Source organism: Bos indicus, chromosome 3, assembly GCF_029378745.1.
Source record: "Bos indicus isolate NIAB-ARS_2022 breed Sahiwal x Tharparkar chromosome 3, NIAB-ARS_B.indTharparkar_mat_pri_1.0, whole genome shotgun sequence".
In the NCBI taxonomy this organism is placed as follows: domain Eukaryota; kingdom Metazoa; phylum Chordata; class Mammalia; order Artiodactyla; family Bovidae; genus Bos; species Bos indicus.
In genome coordinates, this window is record NC_091762.1 from 103,656,654 (window position 1) to 103,677,241 (window position 20,588).

The 20,588-nt window shown below is 42.4% G+C and overlaps 1 protein-coding gene and 1 pseudogene across 1 annotated transcript in view; both read right to left on the bottom strand.

The window, feature by feature from the left end:
• Positions 1–20,588, bottom strand: part of ERMAP (erythroblast membrane associated protein (Scianna blood group)) — a 34,902-nt gene that overhangs the window by 4,819 nt on the left and 9,495 nt on the right. The window contains exons 2-5 of the mRNA XM_070786718.1: positions 6,096–6,185; positions 3,407–3,523; positions 2,715–2,747; positions 1,685–1,717 (exon numbers count right to left, since the gene is read on the bottom strand). Of these exons, the coding sequence (XP_070642819.1) occupies positions 1,685–1,717; positions 2,715–2,747; positions 3,407–3,523; positions 6,096–6,185 (273 nt within the window). The remainder of the gene's footprint in view (positions 1–1,684; positions 1,718–2,714; positions 2,748–3,406; positions 3,524–6,095; positions 6,186–20,588) is intronic.
• On the bottom strand, positions 9,102–11,343 carry LOC109557102 (peroxiredoxin-1-like; annotated as a pseudogene).

Below are 20,588 nucleotides of genomic sequence, written 5' to 3' on the forward strand. Positions count from 1 at the left end.
AGAAGGGAATGGCTACCCACTCCAGTATTCTTCCCTGGAGAATTCCTTGGACAGATGAGCCTGGTGGGCCAGAGTCCCTGGAGTTACAGAGAGTCAGACATGACTGAACACGCCGTAATATCTATGGTGTAAAACCAGCTGAAGACCCACTGTCCACTTACTGACATGTTCTTTTATTCTCTACAGTAGCCCTCCCTGAAGAACTGTGACCCCAGGAGGTCTGGGACATGTGCATATGCTTCTGTGCTGTGGGGGAGTGCCTCCAGCTTCTCTGGAAGGGTCACCCGTCCACGTTTCCACTCAGCACTGGCCCCACCACAGAGCTGAAGTTATTCATCTGAGTTTACTGTCAGCCTTGTGCTAAGGGCTGGGCATGCATTAGGTGCTGGGCATTGGGGCAGTGAAGCTGAATATGATACAGCCTCCCAACAAGACAGTATTTTATCATTCTCACTACCAACAGCCTCCATTCATTGTGTCCTGTTCTTATGACGTAGGTCTTGAATCCTCTCAACAATGTGAGGTGCATATAATGATTATTCCCATTTTACAGAGTGGTGGCCTGGGGCTCAGAGGGACGTGGAAATTTGTCCAGATTATCCAGCTAGTAAGTGGCCGAGGAGGCAGGATTCACACGCAAGTCTGTCTGACTCCTAGCTGGAGGCTTTCATACTACCCCACACTGTCCCTTCCCTTCTAGGACAGGATGGTCATTGCACGGTCATTGCATCCTTGAGGCTGCATCCCACACTTTAACCAGCCCGGAGGAGATGAGATGGGGGAAGGGAGGAGATGCCGAAATCATTGCATGTGGAGCCATTTCTGAGCTAGAAGACAATGATTTGTCTTCCCAGATAGACTTTCAAAGGGCAGAGTCCCACCTGCTTTTTGAATCCAGGGTTCTATCTTTTACCCTCAGTGGCCCAGAGCAAGCATTTAATTAATGAAGACAAAATGGTAATAAGAGAAAGGTTTCAGGAATTGTAACAGGAGGGTGTTTTTTTTTTTAAGTTGTCTTTGATAATACTGAAAACAATCAGGTGAGAGGATTTATTATCACAGTTTTACAGATGAGGAAACCAAACCTCAGAGTAGTAAAGTGACTTAAGCCAGGCCTGTAAGTGGCAGATCTGAACCAGCTGCTGCTGACTCCAGCACCTACGATCCTCCCACTGTATCGCACCACCTCTGTCGATGCAAAGTTTGTATGGATCCTTGAGATTCTCGTACACCCTGTAATACCTTGTTTTAAAAAAAAAAAATTGGGACCTGTACCACACAGCCTGCAAGGTCTTAGTTCCCCAACCAAGGATCACATCTGTGCCTCCTGCATTGGAAGTGCAGATTCTTAACCACTGGACCGCGAGGGAAGTCCCCCATATACCATTTTAATATATTTTTACATAGTATATAGATCTTCTTTTTAGGTGATTGGTGGAAAAGCCAATGAATGGACCAATGAACTCTGACCACAGGCATCCCCTCACCCATAGCTACCAACCCTTGATACTGGAAAGCAAAGTCCAATAATACGAACAGAGGAGATATGTGTGGGGAGTGTGTGCGTGTGTATGCACATACACACATGTATATTGTATGTTTAACAAGCGACTGTCAGCATTTATGTAGAAGGAGAAAAAATATGCTATCTGTTCCCTGCCCTTTATGCTATACATATAATTACCTTTTTCTTTTGCATGGTCTGAGAGAAGATTTTCTAGAGGAAGGAAAGTAAAAGGAAATGAGATTCTATGCCATTTTCTTGAGGATCCCTGCTTCTTACTGAGTTTAGGGCTCTTGAACATATCCTCCTCTACCTCCACCTCCTCCTCCCTGATCCAGGCCCTCATCACCTCCCATCAGGATGCCAGAAAGAGTGGCCCAAATTGCCCTCACGTTCTGTCTCCTCCCTCTGGTCTCCTTTCAACACAGCAGCCAGAGAGAGCTTTCTGGAAGCATAGTTCTGGTCGGGATATCCCACTCACAGCTTCACCACTGCTCCAAGGAGAAAGATGAAGACCTTCATGGGATCCCCAGGGCCTCACACGCTGGTCCCTGGCTCACTCTGCAGCAGCATCTGCTGCCACCTTCCCCTCACTCAGGCACCATGTCTCTTTCTCAAGCTCTTCTGCTGTGGGTGGCTTTCTGTGCTCCCTTCCCCCATGTCAGTCCATCCTCCAGGCCAAACATCACTTCCTTTGGAAAGTCCTCTTCTATCCCTGAAGTCTGGTTAGTTTCACCCAGTCACCGTCTCTCCAGCCTTCAGAACTTCCATCTGTGGCATCTGTCTCACTATTAAAGCCAGGTGTACCTCCCTGACGGGATCAAAGCTTCCAAGAAGGCAAAGACTGTGCCCACTTTCACTCACCATCGTGTCACAAGCATCTGGTATAGTCTGAACCACTTAGTAGAGAATTATCAATTATTTGTTGAATGAATAAACATGTCCCCTGTCTTAGACCTACATGACTCTTCCAGAATCAGATCAAGCCATGGGTTCACAGACAAAATCACCAAACACATTGGAAGGCAAGAGATTACAAAAAAGAATCATCAGAAAGTGGAAATGACAGGTGCTGATCCCCCACCCCACTACTGTCACCAGCAAGGACAGCAGATGCCAGGATCTGCAGGTCCAGAATTTAGATTAGTGGGTCCCGGGGACACAAAATGAACAAACGGAGAAACATCTCCACCCAGCCCAGGACACTTACCTACCTCCATCGCATGTTCATAGAGAAGCCTCTCTGGAAGGGAGAGAGAGAGATGTGAGCTTAAGGAAGGGTCTTTTCCTTTTTTTTAAGGAAGGCCCTTTTCTAACACCCACTCCAGTGTTCTTGCCTGGAGAATCCCAGGGACGGAGGAGCCTGGTGGGCTGCCATCTATGGGGTCGCACAGAGTCGGACACGACTGATGTGACTTAGCAGCAGCAGCAGCAGCTTTTCTAACAAGCAGAGCTGTCCACAGGTGGCCTGAGCAGGATTTTGCTCCCTGTCACTATGAGTGTCTGACCATTAGAAAGGATTAGAGGGTCTTCAAACCATCAGATGCAGAAAGGAGTGTTGGATTATGTGATTTTTCAAAGTCCTTTGCAACCCTGAGAGCCATGAAATGCAACCCTATTAAGGGTTTCATCCAATGGATACAACTGGAGTTCTTAATTAATTAGAAGATTGGCATGATGTGTTATGTGCTAATTTCTCTAAAGATGAGAATTCACAGCCCTGCCCAGGAGCTTCCTATTGATCCGCTCTGCAATGTGGACTCCGAGAGCATGGCTTTACCAGTTTTCTCCCAGACAACCTACCGATAACTGTTGAATCTGTGTCAGCATCCTCCCAGCCTTTCCCTAGAGAGTCTGCAGTACTATTTCCTGCCAGTCTGGGCTCCCTTACCACTCAGTTACCTTTTGACCTTCTTTGCTTCCAGATGATGTAAATGCCCACCATGATGAAAATCCCCAGAACAGGTAGGATCACAGTAAGAGCCACGGCTGATGGCGAGAAGCTCCCTGGAGATTCGGCTGAAACAGAAACCACCTGTGACCACCCACTCAGAGCTTCTCCCATGCCAAGGGCCCCACTTTGAATGGCAGGTGTCTCAGGCACATCCCACAGCCTTTGTCACCTCAAGAGACACCTTAAGCCAAGATGGTGAGGGGCTCTGCTTCTCTCAGCAACTCAAAGCCCAGATGATCAAGGGATGACTTTAAAGTGAGATGTTTATCTCTCAGGATTGGTTTCAATGACCCTGCCTGAAGACAATGAGTCAAACTCAGCAATTTGGACTTCCCTGGTGGTCCAGTGGTTAAGAATCCTCCTGCCAATGCAGAGGACACAGGTTCGATCCCTGTTCCAGGAAGATTCCACAGGCCATAGGACAACTAAGCCCGTGCATCACAACTACTGAGCCAATACTCAGGAACTACTGAAGCCTGGGCACTCTACAGCCTGTGCTTTGCAACAACAGAAGCTGCCACAATGAAAAGCCCGAGCACCAAAACTAGAGAGCAGCCTCTGCTCACCACAACTACAGAAAGCTGATGGGCAGCAAGGAAGACACAGCACAGCCAATAATAAAGTAAATTAAAAAAAAAACTCAGCATCTAGGGACTTCCCTGGTGGTCCAGTGGATAAGACTCTTTGTTTCCAATGCAGGGGGCATGGGTTCAATTCCTTATTTGGGAGCTAAGATCCCACATGTTGTGCAGCATGGTCAAATAAATTTAATTTAAAAAGAATAAAAGGTGTTAGACAAGACAAAAAAAAAAAAAAACTCAGCACCTAAACCACAATCTCACCCTACCCTATATGGAAAAACTACCCAGAGACTTTGCAGAACTGGAGGTGTGCCCTCAGGAATCCCCTATCATCTTGTGAGCACCCACCTGCTTCCCCTTCAAATCCTCACTCCAGGATAGAACAGCAGTCAGTAAACCCTTTTCCCTGAGCCCTATTGGCCAGGGCAAACCAATTTCAATAGAGCTACGGCAGCAAGCCAAATGTCTAAGCAGGAGAGAAAGGAGAAAGGAGAGACAAAGTGGAGAAGGAAATAACAGCAGAAGAGGCTCTTTGACAAGCGGCGAAGAGCATAAGCTGGATGCGAGTCTTTCGCTCAGCACTGCGTGACCCCAGGCCAGAGACTGAGGCTCACCAAGCCTGGCCTGCCAACTCTATTGCATTGGGTTCTTGGGAGATTTAATGAGATCAGGTACTTAGCTCTTAGTGAGAGACAGTGACAGTAATAAGAGAAGCGGGGGAGAGAGAAAAGACAAAAGAGATTGGCAGAGATCCATGACTCCTCCCCATCTGGGACCCAAGACCACAGTCTTTCTTGGCTCTAAAACCACTCTGCTCTGCCACAGGGCTCCATGTTTCAAGAGTCTTTAAAAGAGTCATACCCTTTTGACCCATTAATTCTACTTCCAGAAACACATTCTAAGAAAACAATCAGAATCACTTCCCAAAATGTGTGCTAAGATGTGCATTGCACCATTTATTATAATATAAGGAAAAAATAGAAACCTTCAGATGTCTAGAAATGGAGATCTGAATAATTGTATTATGCTATAACCACACAATGAAATACTATGCAGCCCTTAAAAACCATGCTGCAGAGAATGACTTAAGGACATGGGTGAACAATGTTCATGGCATTGTAAATGGAGGGAAAAATAAACCTGAGCAGAAGAATACATACACGTAAACACATAAACACACAGAGATACAGACATACAAGAAAGTCTTCAAAGAAATCCCTCCACTATATACGTATGTATAGACATATATAGTGTGTATATATATTATATATAGTGTGTAGACATATGTATGTCTATATATATAGATCTATGTAAAACTGAATCACTTTGCTATACATCTGAAACTAACACAACATTGTAAATTAACTATGTTTCAGGTTTTTTAATGGTTAAAAAAAAAAGAAATGCCCCCAAATGTTAGCAGTTGTTCTTTCCAATTTATGAGGTTCTAGGTCATTTAGCGGAGAAGGCAATGGCAACCCACTCCAGTACTCTTGCCTGGAAAATCCCATGGGCGGAGGAGCCTGGTAGGCTGCAGTCTATGGGGTCACTAAGAGTCGGACACGACTGAGCAACTTCACTTTCACTTTTCACTTTCATGCATTGGAGAAGGAAGTGGCAACCCACTCCAGTGTTCTTGCCTGGAGAATCCCACAGACAGAGGAGCCTCGTGGGCTGCCTGCCGTCTATGGGGTCGCACAGAGTCGGACATGACTGAAGCGACTTAGCAACAGCAGGTCATTTAGGGTTTTCTTTAAAATGTTCTGTATTTTTTCAAATTGTCCACAATAAACATTTGTTATTGACAGTATTTTAAAAACCCCCAAATTGCTTTCTTAAGTTTCAACTAGCATAGGAGTTTTCTCTGGAACCACCAGGGACTTCAAGCTTTTTTCCTACCCTGCATTTATCTCCTGTGACCATGGCTACGGTCTTCTCTTGGCCGAGGGCCATGCTGCAGATGGTGCAGTACACATTCCCCAGAGTGCTGTCCCTGCCTCTGTTGGACACCTTTGCCCAATGTCCCAGGCAGGGAAAGAGGTTCAGAAACTCTTACCTGACATGTGCAAAGGCAGCTGGAGGAAGACCAGTGTGATGAAGCATCTGGAGAGCCAGGAGCCTGAGCAACTTGGCATCTTCATCCAAACTAGGAGGACAGACACAGGGAGACATCAAAAGGAGTCAGTGAGCTTGATGTGAGAAAGGGTACCACCTAGCAGATGAGGCGGAGATGGAGGTTGCATAGAGTATGCTCCGGTGTCACAGAAACAAGGTGTCTAATCCCAGCTCTGCTGCTTAGCTCCATGTAAGCTGAGTCTCTGGGACTCAGTTTCTCCATCTTTGAAATGGGTATACTTACTGTGCCTCCTGGCAAGATTATTATGAAGACTGAAGGAGGCTGGCAACACAGAGGCTGGCACCATGGTTTAGTCTATAAATGCCTTTAGTGGGGACAGGAGGGTGAGACACCAACTATGAGTTAGAGAGCACAGGGAGGAGTCTGGAAGAATGAGAACTTATATCCAGAACTAGCCAGATAAACGTGGTAAGGACTGAGTGTTTTTGCATTTAGTGTCCCAGGTCAGGCTTGGAAAGTGCCTGTTGCAAGCCGATCATGGGCCCACGATGTGGCCCGAAGCACTTCCCTGACAGCTTTTCAAGTCTGACTGTTGGAAAACAAGAAACCAAGGCAGTGAGGTCCCTTCATTTCATCATGAAGGCACTAATTCTACAATTTCAGCATCTGGAGTTAGAAAGACCTGGGCCCAAGGCATAGCTCCATCCATGCATTAGTTCTGTGTCCCTGGGAAAGTTGTCTTTTTTTTTTTTTTTTTGATAGTGCTGTGCTGCCATGGGGAATTTCTTTGTTCCCTAACCAGGAATCAAACCCATGCCCCCTGCAATGTAAGCCCTGAGTCTTAACCTCTGGACTGCCAGGGAAGTTCTTAACGTACAAAGAGGGGACCTTCTTCACTTGCCAATGTGAGGGTTCAAGGAAATGATGCATGTAGAGCACCTGTCACCAATACCCGTTGTTATTATTACTAAACTGAAAGAGACCAATCATCCCTGGGAGGTGTGGGTCACCATCTGCACTTGCTATTGTCTGAAATTCCTTGTTGTTGTTTTTCAGTCGCTAAGTCATGTCCAGCTCTTTGCGACCCCATGGACTACAGCACTCCAGGCTCCCCTGTCCTTCACTATCTCCCAGAGTTTGCTCAAATTCATGTCCATTGAGTCGGTGATACCATTCAACCATCTCATCCTCTGTCTCCCCCTTCTCCTCCTGCCCCCAGTCTTTCTCAGCATCAGGGTCTTTTCCAATGAGTTAGCTCTTTGCATCAGGTGGCCAAAATATTGGAGCTTTAGCTTCAGCATCAGCCCTTCCAGTGAATATTCAGGGTTGATTTCCTTTAGGATGGACTGATTTGATCTCTTTGCTGTCCAAGGGAGTCTCAAGAGTCTTCTCCAGCACCTCAGTTTGAAAGCATCAGCTCTTCAGTGCTCAGCCTTCTTTATGGTCCAACTCTCACATCTGTACATAACTACTGAAAAAACCATAGCTTTGACTACATGGACCTTTGTCGGCAAAGTGATGTCTCTGCTTTTTAATACACTGTCTAGGTTTGTCATAGCTTTCCTTCCAAGGAGCAAGTGTCTCTCAGTTTCATGTCTGCCATCAAGAAATTCCTTGGTCAGGAAACAAATCTTTCATGCCACCCCTGGGGTTGAAGTGCAAATGCAAACCCTCAAAGAAGAGAGAATCTATCTCTTACATTCTCTTCAAGATTTCAAATCTTTTCCAAAAAGTCACAAGGCTGGGTCCCTGCAGGTCTTGGGAAATGGCAAAATGGAGCTTGGAGTGGGTAGGACGGTCAAAGCAAGGTTGTGAAACTGAAGATGGACTCAAGATTTGAACACATTTCCAGTTCTGTTTATCTCATGGCAAACAGCATACTGGTTTAGGGTTCTATTGTTAGTTTTTGCTTTAAAATTGTGATGCATGCATATAACAACTATGCATAGGGACTTCCCTGGTAGTCCAGTGGTTAAGAGTCCACCTTGCAATGCTGGGGACACAGGTTCTATTCCTGGTCAGGGAATTAAGAACCCAACCGCAGCTGAGCAACTGAGCCTACGCGCCACAGCTAGAGAGTCCGTGCACCACAGCTAAAACCCGATGCAGCCAAATAAATAAATATTTTTACAAAAATTATGCATCGTCTGATACAATTTAGGGAGAAGATGCTTAGAGAAAAGTCAAGAATGCAGACATTAAGCAGTGGTTATTTCTAAGAGTGGGAGAGGAGAACAAAGATGATCTTTACGGTTTTCTCTGTGTATTTTCTAAATTATCTACCTTGAATGTGTATAACTGTGATTATCAGGAAATAAATCTATTAAAAGAAGCAGTAGGAGGATGACCAGGAAGAAAAGGAGAAAAAGGAGGAGAAATAGAGTTCACTTTGGGCAAAGGAACACACAGTCCAGGAGGCACCTCTCTCATTCTTGCTATTGGTGATTTGTGTCTCTTTTTTCTTGATCAGTCTGACTAGAGGTTCATCAATTTTATTGATCTCAACGAATCATCTTTTGGTTTCATCTATTTTCTCTAATGTTTTTCTGTTTCTTATTGTATTCGTTTTTGCTCAGATCTTTATTAATTCCTTTCTTCTGCTTACTCCGGATTTAATTTGTTCTTCTTTCCTTGTTGCTTAGGTCAATGATCTGTGATCTTCTTTCCTAATGTTGTCACTTAGTACAATACAGATGACTATATTACTCATCTTTCCTAATATAGTCATTAGTCATTTAGTCACAAATTTCTCCTTAGGAATTGCTTTAGTGACATCCACCAAATCTTGATATGCAGTGGTTTTCATTTTTGTTACAGTCAGAATACATTCCATACTTCTGATTAAATTCAGGCATCCGTGGACCCAGGATACACGGAAGAACCAGGTGGAGAGAGGCATTTTAGGGTGACAGTGAGACAGTAGGGCTCTGAGCCTGAGTCACCACTTACCAACCCATTGTTTAAGCAGAACTTCTAAGCCTCAGTCTCTGTCTTTGTGAAATTGTGAATAAAGACAGTGCTCATTTCAAGAAGTAAAAAAGGAAAAATGTTCTAATTTCCTTTTAATTTCTTCTTTGAATTAAATGTGTTATCTAGTTTCCAAATATTTGAAATTTTTTGAGATGACTTTCTGTTAGTTTCTTTTTTCCCTTTAGCTCACGTTTCATAGAAACTACAAAAGATTAGAAGTGATACCCTACTACTATGCACCCTACTACTGAACACATCAGTTGGCCTGCCCCATAACACAGCTCAGGTCATTCCGTCCAGAGGAAGAGAGGCTTGCCTCCCCAGCTCCTGCAGGAAAGGCCTGTCCTGTACCATACCACATCTAGAATGAGTGTAAGGTCTTGGTTTGAAGCATGGCAGTAGGACAAAGGAGGTTTTGTTCTCAAGGCCCTCTACTGCAACCTGGCCCTAAAATGGCCCAGGGCTCAGTTCTACCTGGAGAAATATTCTTTGCTCTTCTGGACATCAGACTTGACGGTATTACTGCCAGGCTTCCAGCCAGCTGGGCATACTTTTCCACATGTGTCAATAAACTGAAAGTCCTGACCTAGTCTCAATGTCTCATCCACAGAGTGGCCAACAGGAAGGTCGTTGGTGGTGATCTTTCAAAGGATACCTTTATCGTCAGTAGTAAAGAGTCTGAATGAGATGCCTTCATCAGCCTTTAAGACCCCATAGTCCTGAGCAATGGTGCCCTTAGGGTCTGATATCAAGGGAATGTTCACGGGCCCCAGTCCTCCTTGTTTCCTGGGTGCATTAATCCACGCCAGATGACAAGAAGTGAAAATCCACAGAGACATCCATCACTTGGCAGTTGAGTCTCTCTTTTTTTAAAATTTATTTATTTTAGGCTGCACTGGGTCTTCATTGCTTCTCGAGGGCTTTTGCTAGTTGCAGCGAGAAGGGGCTGTTTTCTGTTGTGAAACAGAAAACCCCAGGCTTCTCGTTACAGACGCTTCTCTTGCTGAGGAGCGCAGGCTCTGGGGTGCACAGGCTTCGGTAGCTGTGGCATGAGAGCCCAGTAGTTGTAGCATATGGACTTTGTTTCCCCGCAGCACATGGAATCTTCCCAGACCAGGGATCGAACCCGTGTCCCCTTCTTTGGCAGGCAGATTCTTAACCACTGCACCACCAAGAAAGACGGGCAATTGAGTTTCTTCAATTCTTCTGCCATATCACTGAAAGCAATGATCTCCATGGGGTACACAAAGGTGAAGTCAAGAGGGTAAAAGAAGGACACAGCACATTTTCTCTATAGTCAGATAGGCTGATATCTTTGAATTGACCATCTGGCACAACAACTATTGCTTTGAACTGAGGGGCACGGTGCCCAGTTTTGGCATTTCCTGAAGACATATTGCTATCAGCAGTTCTCAGGCAGGAACCACGGAGACCAGTCAGGAAGAAGACACACCTCTCTTATTGATTTCTAGTTTAATCCTGTTGGGGCCAGAAAACATACTTCGTGTGGCTTCAACCCTTTGAAATGTATTTACTTATTTTATGGGCTAGTATATGGTCTATTTTGGTAAATGTTTCATGTGTATGTTGCTGTCATTGGGTAGAATGTGACTCACGTGACATGAGACTTGAGCATTTTTATTGAAGGTGTGAATGTTATTCCTCATAATCTCATATGAGAAGAGCAGAGAGTAAACTACTTGACAACATTCCCACACATCTAAGGTTAAATAAAACCAAGAGATAAAAGAAAGGCTTATGTCCCTAGTGAATTGAGGACTAGAGCCAGATGCTTGCTTTCAGTCTTGGCTTGGGCTCTCTATCTGTGTGACTTTGGAGCAAGTCACTTAAACTCTTAGGCCCTGATTTTTCATCTTAAATTGGGAGATTGACTTACATTTGCTGAGTACACTGTCAATTGGGAAGTAACAAGAGATAAGGAAATGTATTTGGCTTTTGATCCAGTAAGAAATATTCTGGAAATCTACCCTAAGGAAAGAATCTGAAATACAGAAGTTTACGTGATGCCAGTAGTATTTGTATAATAGTGAAAAACGGGACCATCTGTAAGTACATCAATAAGGAAATGACTAAGTTAATTACAGTTCATCAAGCCCATGCTTCAAATGTAAGATAATGATGTGTCAAAAGCAAAAAAAGAAAGGCCTATAAAATATGAGTAGTTATTAATCATTAAGGTGTTGGAAATATGGGCAATTTTTTCTCATCTCTATTTCCCAACTTATTAATAAAGTATGATATATTGATGAACAAATGTGTAACATGAAACTAAATTTAGCACAAAGGAAATGTATTTAATTAAAGAATTTTGACTAGATGAAGCTTTAAATCCCTTTCCCCAGCTCCATTATGCTATAATCTTGCTTCCTAAAAGGAAAAACAACATATCAAGGATGTCTAACTTTCAGTTCTCCATTCAGTTCAGTTCAGTTCAGTTGCTCAGTCATGTCCGACTCCCTGCGACCCCAGTTCTCCATTAGAAATATCCTAATTTGGAAAGTTGATACTTCAGATAACAAAACTACTGAGTTAAGAGGGGCATTATTCAAATTCTCTTTTTGAGAGAGCCTTCAGTGGGCAGAGCAATGGTAAAGGAAAACCATGTTATTCAATGGAAGTTTCCAAGCCAGATGGGAACTGGAAACTAGAAGATGGTAGAGGGGAGACAAGGCAGAAGAAAAAGACTGAAAACATAAAAGGGTAAACAGATGGTGAGGAAGAGTTTGCCATCATCAGCTGTCTAGATGTTACCTTTGCTGTAAGTCACCTGTAGGACACCAGGTCCAAAAATTGCTATATGTAAAAGAGTATTTTTCCATTGCTATTCATGTGATTTTAATTTTTTCTTGTATCCATCCTACTCTAAGGAACTTAAAGTCCTCTCTTCTTACTATCTCCCCTAGTCTTTAAAAAAATTTTATTAGAGTATAGTTGATTTATAACATTGTGTTATTTTCAGGGACACAGCAAAGTGAATCAGGTACACATATACATACGTCCACTCTTTTTAAGATTCTTTCCCCCATAGGCCATTATAGAATATCGAGTAGAGTTCCCCATGTTATACTATAGGTCCTTATTAGTTGTCTATTTTATATACTGTAGTGTGTATATGGGCTTCCTGATGGCTCAGACGGTCAAGAACCTACCTGCAATGCAGGAGACCCAGGTTTGATCCCTGTGTTGGGAAGATCTCCTGGAGAAGGAAATGGTAACCTACGCCAGTGTCCTTGCCTAGAGAATCCCATGGACAGAGGAGCCTGGCGGGCTATAGTCCATGAGGTCACAAAGAGTCGGCCACGACTGAAGTGAATGAGCACACACGCACAGTGTATATATATCAATTCCAATCTACCTCTCCCCCATCCTTACTCTCTGGTAACTGTAAGTTTGTTTTCTACATCTGTGACTCTATTTCTATTTTTTAAATAAATTTATTTGTACCCCCCCATTTTTTAAAGATTCTACATGTAAGCAATATCATATGATATTTGTCTTTCTCTGTCTGACTTACTTCACTCAGCATGACAATCTCAGTTCCATCCATGTTGCTGCAAATGGCATTATTTCATTCTTTTTAATGACTGAGTAACAGTCCAGTGTGTATATGTACATCTGTATCCATTTCTTTGTTGATGGATATTTAAGTTGCTTCCATATCCTGGCTACTGTAAATACTACTGCAGTGAACACGGGGGTGTATGTATCTTTTTAAATTATGGTTTCCTTCATGTATATGCCCAGGATTGGGATTGCTGGGTCATATGATAGTTCTATCTTTAGTTTTTTAAGGAACCTCCTTACTGTTCTCCAGGCGGCTTTATCAATTTACCCACCAGCAGTGTAAGAGGGTTCCTTTCCCTCCACATCTTTTCCAGCATGTATTGTTTGTAGAAAAAATTGTGGACAATGGCCATTCTGACCAGTGTGAGGTGAAGCCTCACTGTAGTTTTGATTTGCATTTCTCTAACAATTACTGAATTACATCTTTTCATCTGCTTTTTGACCATCGATAGTTCCCTTACCTTTGGCCTCAAATTCACTCAGGCTCTGGGAACCCTTCACACTGCCTTCTGGAAATGGGTGGTCCCTGCCCTGACAGGCACCCATGGTCAGCCAGCTCCAGCTCACCTCTAGCATAGCCCCATGATATTTCAGCTGTTTTACATTTTTTATCAAATAAAATTTATTACTTTCTCTATCCTAGTTATTTTAGAAAATCTGGAAATTAAAGGGAAAAAGGTGACCAAAACGTGTGAAATGATCTGTAATTCCTTTACCTAAAGATAATATAGTTCTTTAAATATTTTTTCTGTGTAAGTGTATAACTTTTAAAGTAGGACTATATCCTCTGGAGGAGGGAATGGCAACCCATTCCAGTATTGTTGCCTGGAGAATTCCATGGACAGAGGAGCCTGGCGGGCTATAGTCCATGGGATTGTAAAGAGTCAGACACGACTGAGCGACTAAGCACAGCACATACTGTATATGCTGTTTTCATACCCAGCATTTTTACCAAGAACTACATTATATAGTTTTTCCCTGTCATCAAATATTCTTTTAATAATTTCAGTATTCCATCATGTATAGGCAAGGAATTTAAAAAACAATATAATAATTTAAAAATAACTTTTAAAATAATATTATAGAATATTCAGGTTTTCCCCAGTGCATTTCTATTATAAGCTTTGCTACAACTGGCTGTGGATTAAAGGTCGGGTTATAAGGCTTAGTTCTAGTCTTAGTTTGGCCTCTAACTATGTGACTTTGTAACTTTAAGGAAATCACAAACTCTTAGGCCTTGAGTTTCCCATCTTTAAAATGATGAGACTTTTAATTTGCACTGCCAAATTGCCCTCCAGAGAGGTCATAGCAATTTACCAAAGTGTATGAAATTGTTTTTCCACAATCTTGCCATCACTGGGTTTTAGTTTTTTTATTCTTTGTCATTTTAATGAGTAAGAAAATGGTATCTTATTAAAAATAATGATGTGTCATTTTAACTTGCACTTCTTTGATTATTCCTTTGTCATTTGAACTTTGTCAGTTACCTGTCTTTATACTTTGTCCATTTTTATATTTGGACATTTGTCTCTTAAATGGTTTCTTTAAACAATATAATTCTTCATAGAATAACAATTTTTTTTTCTATTACACATGTTGGAAATATTTTCCCCCACAGGAAATCATTCACCCTTAAGTTTGAAACAGTTTAATTTCAAAAACTTCTAAATCAGAAAAAAATATGCAACCAAAGCTCCCCTGATAAGTCCAAGCAGCTTTAGAAGACCCTGCATATGTACAGATGTTCAGTCTAAAAGCACACAGCCAGGACCTGGCTTAGAGTAAGGGCTAAGTGTTAGCTGTCATATTTGACAACGATGACAGTAATAACTAAAGGAGAGTCTTTTGACAAAACCCATTGGGTCCCCTGGTCACTTGCCCCCTTTTTTGTTCCTCATTTCATCCTCTAAAACGTTCTTGCGAATATGGAGAAAGGAGATAGTTTCTCCAATGAACCTGAGGATCCCGAGAAAGTCACAGAACTGAAAAGAATGCAGAGAGGGGAGAGGGAGGAGGACTCACCACCTTTGGCACTTGGGGCCCTTTGTCCCTCACTGGCAGCACTGGAGTCTCTAAGCTGGGAACATCCTCTGCCCGTTCAGGGAGACCAGGCATCAGGCAGGAGCAGCAGGAAGGACTCCGGAGGTGGGCCTGGCAAGTTTTTCTTTTATTCTAAGGCCTGAAGCTCTCAGCCAGAGCTCCCTCTGCCACACAGTCTCTCTTCCAGCTGTTCCTAAGCACCAACAAGCCACGCCCTGCCTGTCTGCCCCTGATAAAGGAACAGAGCAAAGAGAAGGTTCCTAAAAGCAAGGAAGCCTCCCCAGCACCGCCAGGTAAGGAACAGAACCTCTGCCCCTCAGCTCCTTCTCCCATTCAAGCTAATGGCATGCTGATTGCTTTGACACGTTTTGCTCCTATCACACCCATGCTGAAAAGCTTGCTCCTCTTTACTTTCCAAATCAGAGTCAAATTGAAGACTGGTTTCAGACACCCACCAATTAGCCACCTTCTTTAACTCGCTACTTTTATCTCCAACTGCACTCTGACATGTGCTTTCTGACAAACCTGCTGACTGTCCCTCAATATGTGATAAGCCCTTTCCTGCCCATCTTGCTCCCAGAATATCCATAATTTTATGTTCATAATATACATAATGGTGTTCTTACCCACGCATTATATACCGTTACGTATTTTTGAACTTTACAAAGATGGAGCACATTGCACATGAGTTCCTGTGATTTCCTTTTTTTCACTCCACAGTAGTTTCTGAGTCTAGCAGCACCTATGGTTGCTCACACCATGTCCCCTCAGCCCACTCAGTTTCAGGGTAGCTGAGTGAGACTTGCAGGCAAGCTGCCAGCATTCCACCTCACAGCCCATAGCAGTTCTTTTCCTACCGAACTGGGAGTCTTTACAAAGTTGAGAAGGCTGTTCAGCCTGTGCGTAGCTTAAGAGTTCAGGAAAGTTAATGCCCCAGGGGGTCAAAGGGGCTTGGACTGTCAGGGATGGAAGTCAGTGGAAAATGGTCCAGCCCCACATCTCCAGAGGAACAATTCTAAGCTGTATTCTACACGATTCCTCAGGGAGTTCCCAGCAGGAATAAGGACAATCCCCACCATCATCAGTAACTCAGTAATGCACATTTTATTGGTTTGTCTTCCTTTTCTTCTCACTCACCATTTCTGATTCCTGGGATCATCACCTAAATACACTCTTGCACTGAAGAATTTATCTTGCACTCTGATTTTGTGGAGTACAAATTAAGAGAGTGAAATCTATCCCTACTGATTGATAGAGCTTTAATATATTCATCCAACACTGTGGTGTGTGTGTGGGGGGGGTGTGTGTGTGTGGTCAGTCGTGTCTGATTCTTTGCAATCCCATGGACTGTAACCTGCCAGGCTCTTCTGTTCGTGGAATTTTCCAGGCAAGAATACTGGACTAGGTTGCCGTTTCTTTCTCCAGGGGATCTTCCCAACCCAGGGATTGACCCCAAGTCTCTTGTGTCTCCTGCATGGCAGGAGGATTCCTTAGCCACTGAGTCACCTGGGAAGCCCCGCTGTGTGGTAGGTCATTGTATTTAATATGAGTATACCAACAGTCTGCCCATTTCCTCATCGATAACAGTGAGGCTTATTTCTGGGCTTTTGCTTTTACAAACAGTGCTGCTATGAACATTCTTGACCTATGTTACCCAGTTTATATTTGCAACAATTTCTCTGGGACAGCAGTTCTCAATGTGGATCCATGAATTCTGAGAGTCCCTGAGATCCTTTCAAGGGACCCCTGTGTGATCATGTTCACTGAGCCATCATTTGTCTTTTTCAAGGTGTTGACGTTTTCCCTGAACCTGCAAAATCAATGATGGCTAAAACTGACGGCATCTTAGTACAATTGAGGAAGTGGCACCAAACTGCAGTAGAAGTTGCTGATTTTATTGAAGCGCAACCACTGAGCACGTATCTTTTAAATATTCAGTGTGTCAAAATGGAAGTAGACGTAAGCAGTTCTGCTGCGTATCAAGATACAATGACTTTCTCCAGGAAAAGCACAGCAATGATGACTTGTGAGCTGAACTAGCCCTTTACTCATGAACTTCATTCCTACCAAAAAGTATAACCAACAGACAAACTATGATTATCCAGACTTGGGGACTCGGCAGTTGTTTTCTCTAAAAGGAGCAAAGGGCACCTGTCACTTCAAGGAAAACAACTGACAGTGTTTGTTGCCAAAGAGATTTGATATTTTGGTTGGAAATTATAAGTTTGGAAAACTTTTATCTGCTACTGTGAGCCTAATGGTTTCCCACTAAAGGAAGATTTTCCTGATGAGATTGGTAGTGACCTTAATGAATATGAAATGTGTCAACATTTGAAAGATCTGCACAATTCAGTGAACCAGTAAACTCAAATTGACTAATACATGTGTTGACAACCATGCATGAGTAAAAGATCCACCAAAATTCAAGATAATCTAGTGTATTTTACTGTAACAGTATGAAAAGTTCATTGGTATATAATATATTTGAAAGTTGCTAAAAGAGTAGATCAAACCAGATAGCCCTAAAGGAAATGAACCCTGAATATTCACTGGAAGGACTGATGCTGAAGCTGCAGCTCCAATACTTTGGCCACTTGATGCGAAGAGCCAACTCATTGGAAAAGACTCTGATGCTGGGAAAGGTTGAGGGTAGGAGGAGAAGGGGGTGATAGAGAATGAGATGGTTGGATGGTATCACTGACTCAATGAACATGAGTCTGAGTAAATTCAGGGAGATAGTGAAGGTCAGGGAGGCCTGGAATGCTACAGTCTTTGGGGTCTCAAAGAGTCAGACAGGACTTAGTGACTGAACAACAAAAGAGTAGATCTTAAATGCTCTCACCACAAAATAGAAATGGTAATCATGTGATGTGCTGGTGGTGGTAACTGCCTTTATGATGGTAATCAGATTGCAATCTGTAAGTGTGTCAAATCAACCTATTGTACATCTCAAACTTATACACTATTATAAACTTACACAATTATATCTCAATAAATAGGCGAGGAAAGATAGGAAAAGTTCACTGGTATAGTTTTAGATTCTAAGCGGCAATAACTTTTAAGACAAGTGGTAACTTGTCAAGTTTCTTCTAGCATCAAAGAAGAAAAATCCACAATTATCTGAGGTGATTGAAATACTCCTTTTCCAGAGAACCCTCCTATACTGTTGGTGGGAATGTAAATTGATGTAGCCACTATGAAAAACAGCCTGGAGTTTCCTTAAAAAGGTGAAAAATAAAGTTGCCATATGATCCAGCAATCCCACTCCTGGGGACATATCCAGAGAAAACTGTAATTCAAAAAGATATATGCACCTCAGTGTTCAAAGCAGCACTATCTACAATAGCCAAGACATAGAAGCAACCTAAATGTCCATCAACAGATGAATGGATAAAGTAGATGAACACACACAATGGAATACTGCTGCTGCTGCTAAGTCGCTTCAGTCGTGCCCGGCTCTGTGCGACCCCATAGACCGCAGCCCACTAGGCTCCTCTCACCCATTAAAATGAATGACATAATGCTATTTGCAGCAACATGGACGGACCTATAGATTATCATACTAGATGAAGTGAGTCAGAAGGAGAAAGACAAATGCCATTATGATATTACATGTGGAATCTAAAATATGGCACAAATGAACTTATTTACCAAACAGAAACTGGATCACAGACAGAGAGAGCAAAGTTATGGTTAACAAAGGGAAAGGGGGAAGGAAGGAATAAAGAAGGAGTTTGGAATTAGCAGATACAACATACTATACATAAATTAGATAAACGACAAGGACCTACTGTATAGCACAGGGGCCCAGAGTCAATATGCTGTAATAAATCATAGTAGAAAAAGTATTAAAAAATAATAAATATATATATATGTATATATATATATATATATATATATATATAACTGAATCATTCTGCTATATACTAGAAACAAATACAACTCTGGAAATCAACTACTTCAATTTAAAAAAAATTTTTTTAAAGAAAAAGAAAAATATCCACATATAAATGAACCTGGGCAATTCAAACCATCGTTGTTCAAGGGTTAACTGTACATGAACTTCCTGATTGAATGCAGTAGCTTGCATGAGGATACAGCTGACTTCTATTAAGCCAGACACATAAAAAAATTTACAGAAACAGAAAACAAGTCCATCTTTCTCACTAACTTTTTTGTTTCAGAAAATAATTGTTTTTCATAAAACATGTTGTACATGTTAACATGTAATGTGTTTATTATTTTTGTTTTCAAATGAAGCAATAATTGTAATTTAAGTATCTTTGTTTTAATTTCTAATATGGTAAGTTTCAAAAACATAACCCACAGAAACTGAAGCTCTTGGGAGTTCTCAGTAATTTTTAACACACACAGACACATACAACTACACCCTTCATGCCATCACTATACCTATCAAAATTGACAATCAGTTCAGTTCAGTCACTCAGTCGTGTCCAACTCTTTGCGACTCCATGAATCGCAGCACACCAGGCCTCCCTGTCCATCACCAACTCCCAGAGTTCACTCAGACTCACGTCCATCGAGTCAGTGATGCCATCCAGCCATCTCATCCTCTGTTGTCCCCTTCTCCTCCTGCCCCCAATCCCTCCCAGCATCAGAGTCTTTTCCAATGAGTCAACTCTTCACATGAGGTGGCCAAAGTACTGGAGTTTCAGCTTTAGCATCATTCCTTCCAAAGAACACCCAGGACCAATCTCCTTTAGAATGGACTGGTTGGATCTCCTTGCAGTCCAAGGGACTCTCAAGAGTCTTCTCCAACACCACAGCTCAAAAGCATCAATCCCTCAGCGCTCAGCTTTCTTTATAGTCCAACTCTCCCACCCATACATGACTACTGGAAAAGCCATAGCCTTGACTAGACGGACCTTTGTTGGCAAAGTAATGTCTCTGCTTTTGAATATGCTATCTAGGTTGGTCATAACTTTCCTTCCAAGGAGTAAGCGTCTTTTAATTTCCTGGCTGCAGTCACCATCTGCAGTGATTTTGGAGCCCACAAAAATAAAGTCTGACACTGTTTCCACTGTTTCCCCATCTATTTCCCATGAAGTGATGGGACCAGATGCCATGATCTTCATTTTCTGAATGTTGAGCTTTAAGCCAACTTTTTCACTCTCCTCTTTCACTTTCATCAAGAGGCTTTTTAGTTCCTCTTCACTTTCTGCCATAAGGGTGGTGTCATCTGCATATCTGAGGTTATTGATATTTCTCCCGGCAATCTTGATTCCAGCTTGTGCTTCTTCCAGCCCAGCATTTCTAATGATGTACTCTGCATATAAGCTGGTTTTGGAAAAGGCAGAGGAACCAGAGATCAAATTGCCAACATCCGCTGGATCATCGAAAAAGCAAGAGAGTTCCAGAAAAACATCTGCTTTATTGACTATGCCAAAGCCTTTGACTGTGTGGATCACAATAAACTGTGGAAAATTCTGAAAGAGATGGGAATCCCAGACCACCTGACCTGCCTCTTGAGAAACCTATATGCAGGTCAGGAAGCAACAGTTAGAACTGGACATGGAACAACAGACTGGTTCCAAATAGGAAAAGGAGTACATCAAGGCTGTATATTGTCACCCTGCTTATTTAACTTATATGCAGAGTACATCATGAGAAACGCTGGGCTGGAAGAAGCACAAGCAGTCCCTTAATATTATCTGGTGTCCAGTCTCTGTTCATATGCTTTCAATGATGTCAAACATGTCTTTTTATAATGGCTTGTTCAAACTTGGATCCAAACAAGGAACACACATTGTATTTTGTGATTAAATTTCTTAAGTGTCTTTATTCCATAATGATTCCTCTGCCCTTCTTTCAAAAGCTTTCCTTACACACTTGATTGTTGGTAAACTGTCTTATACA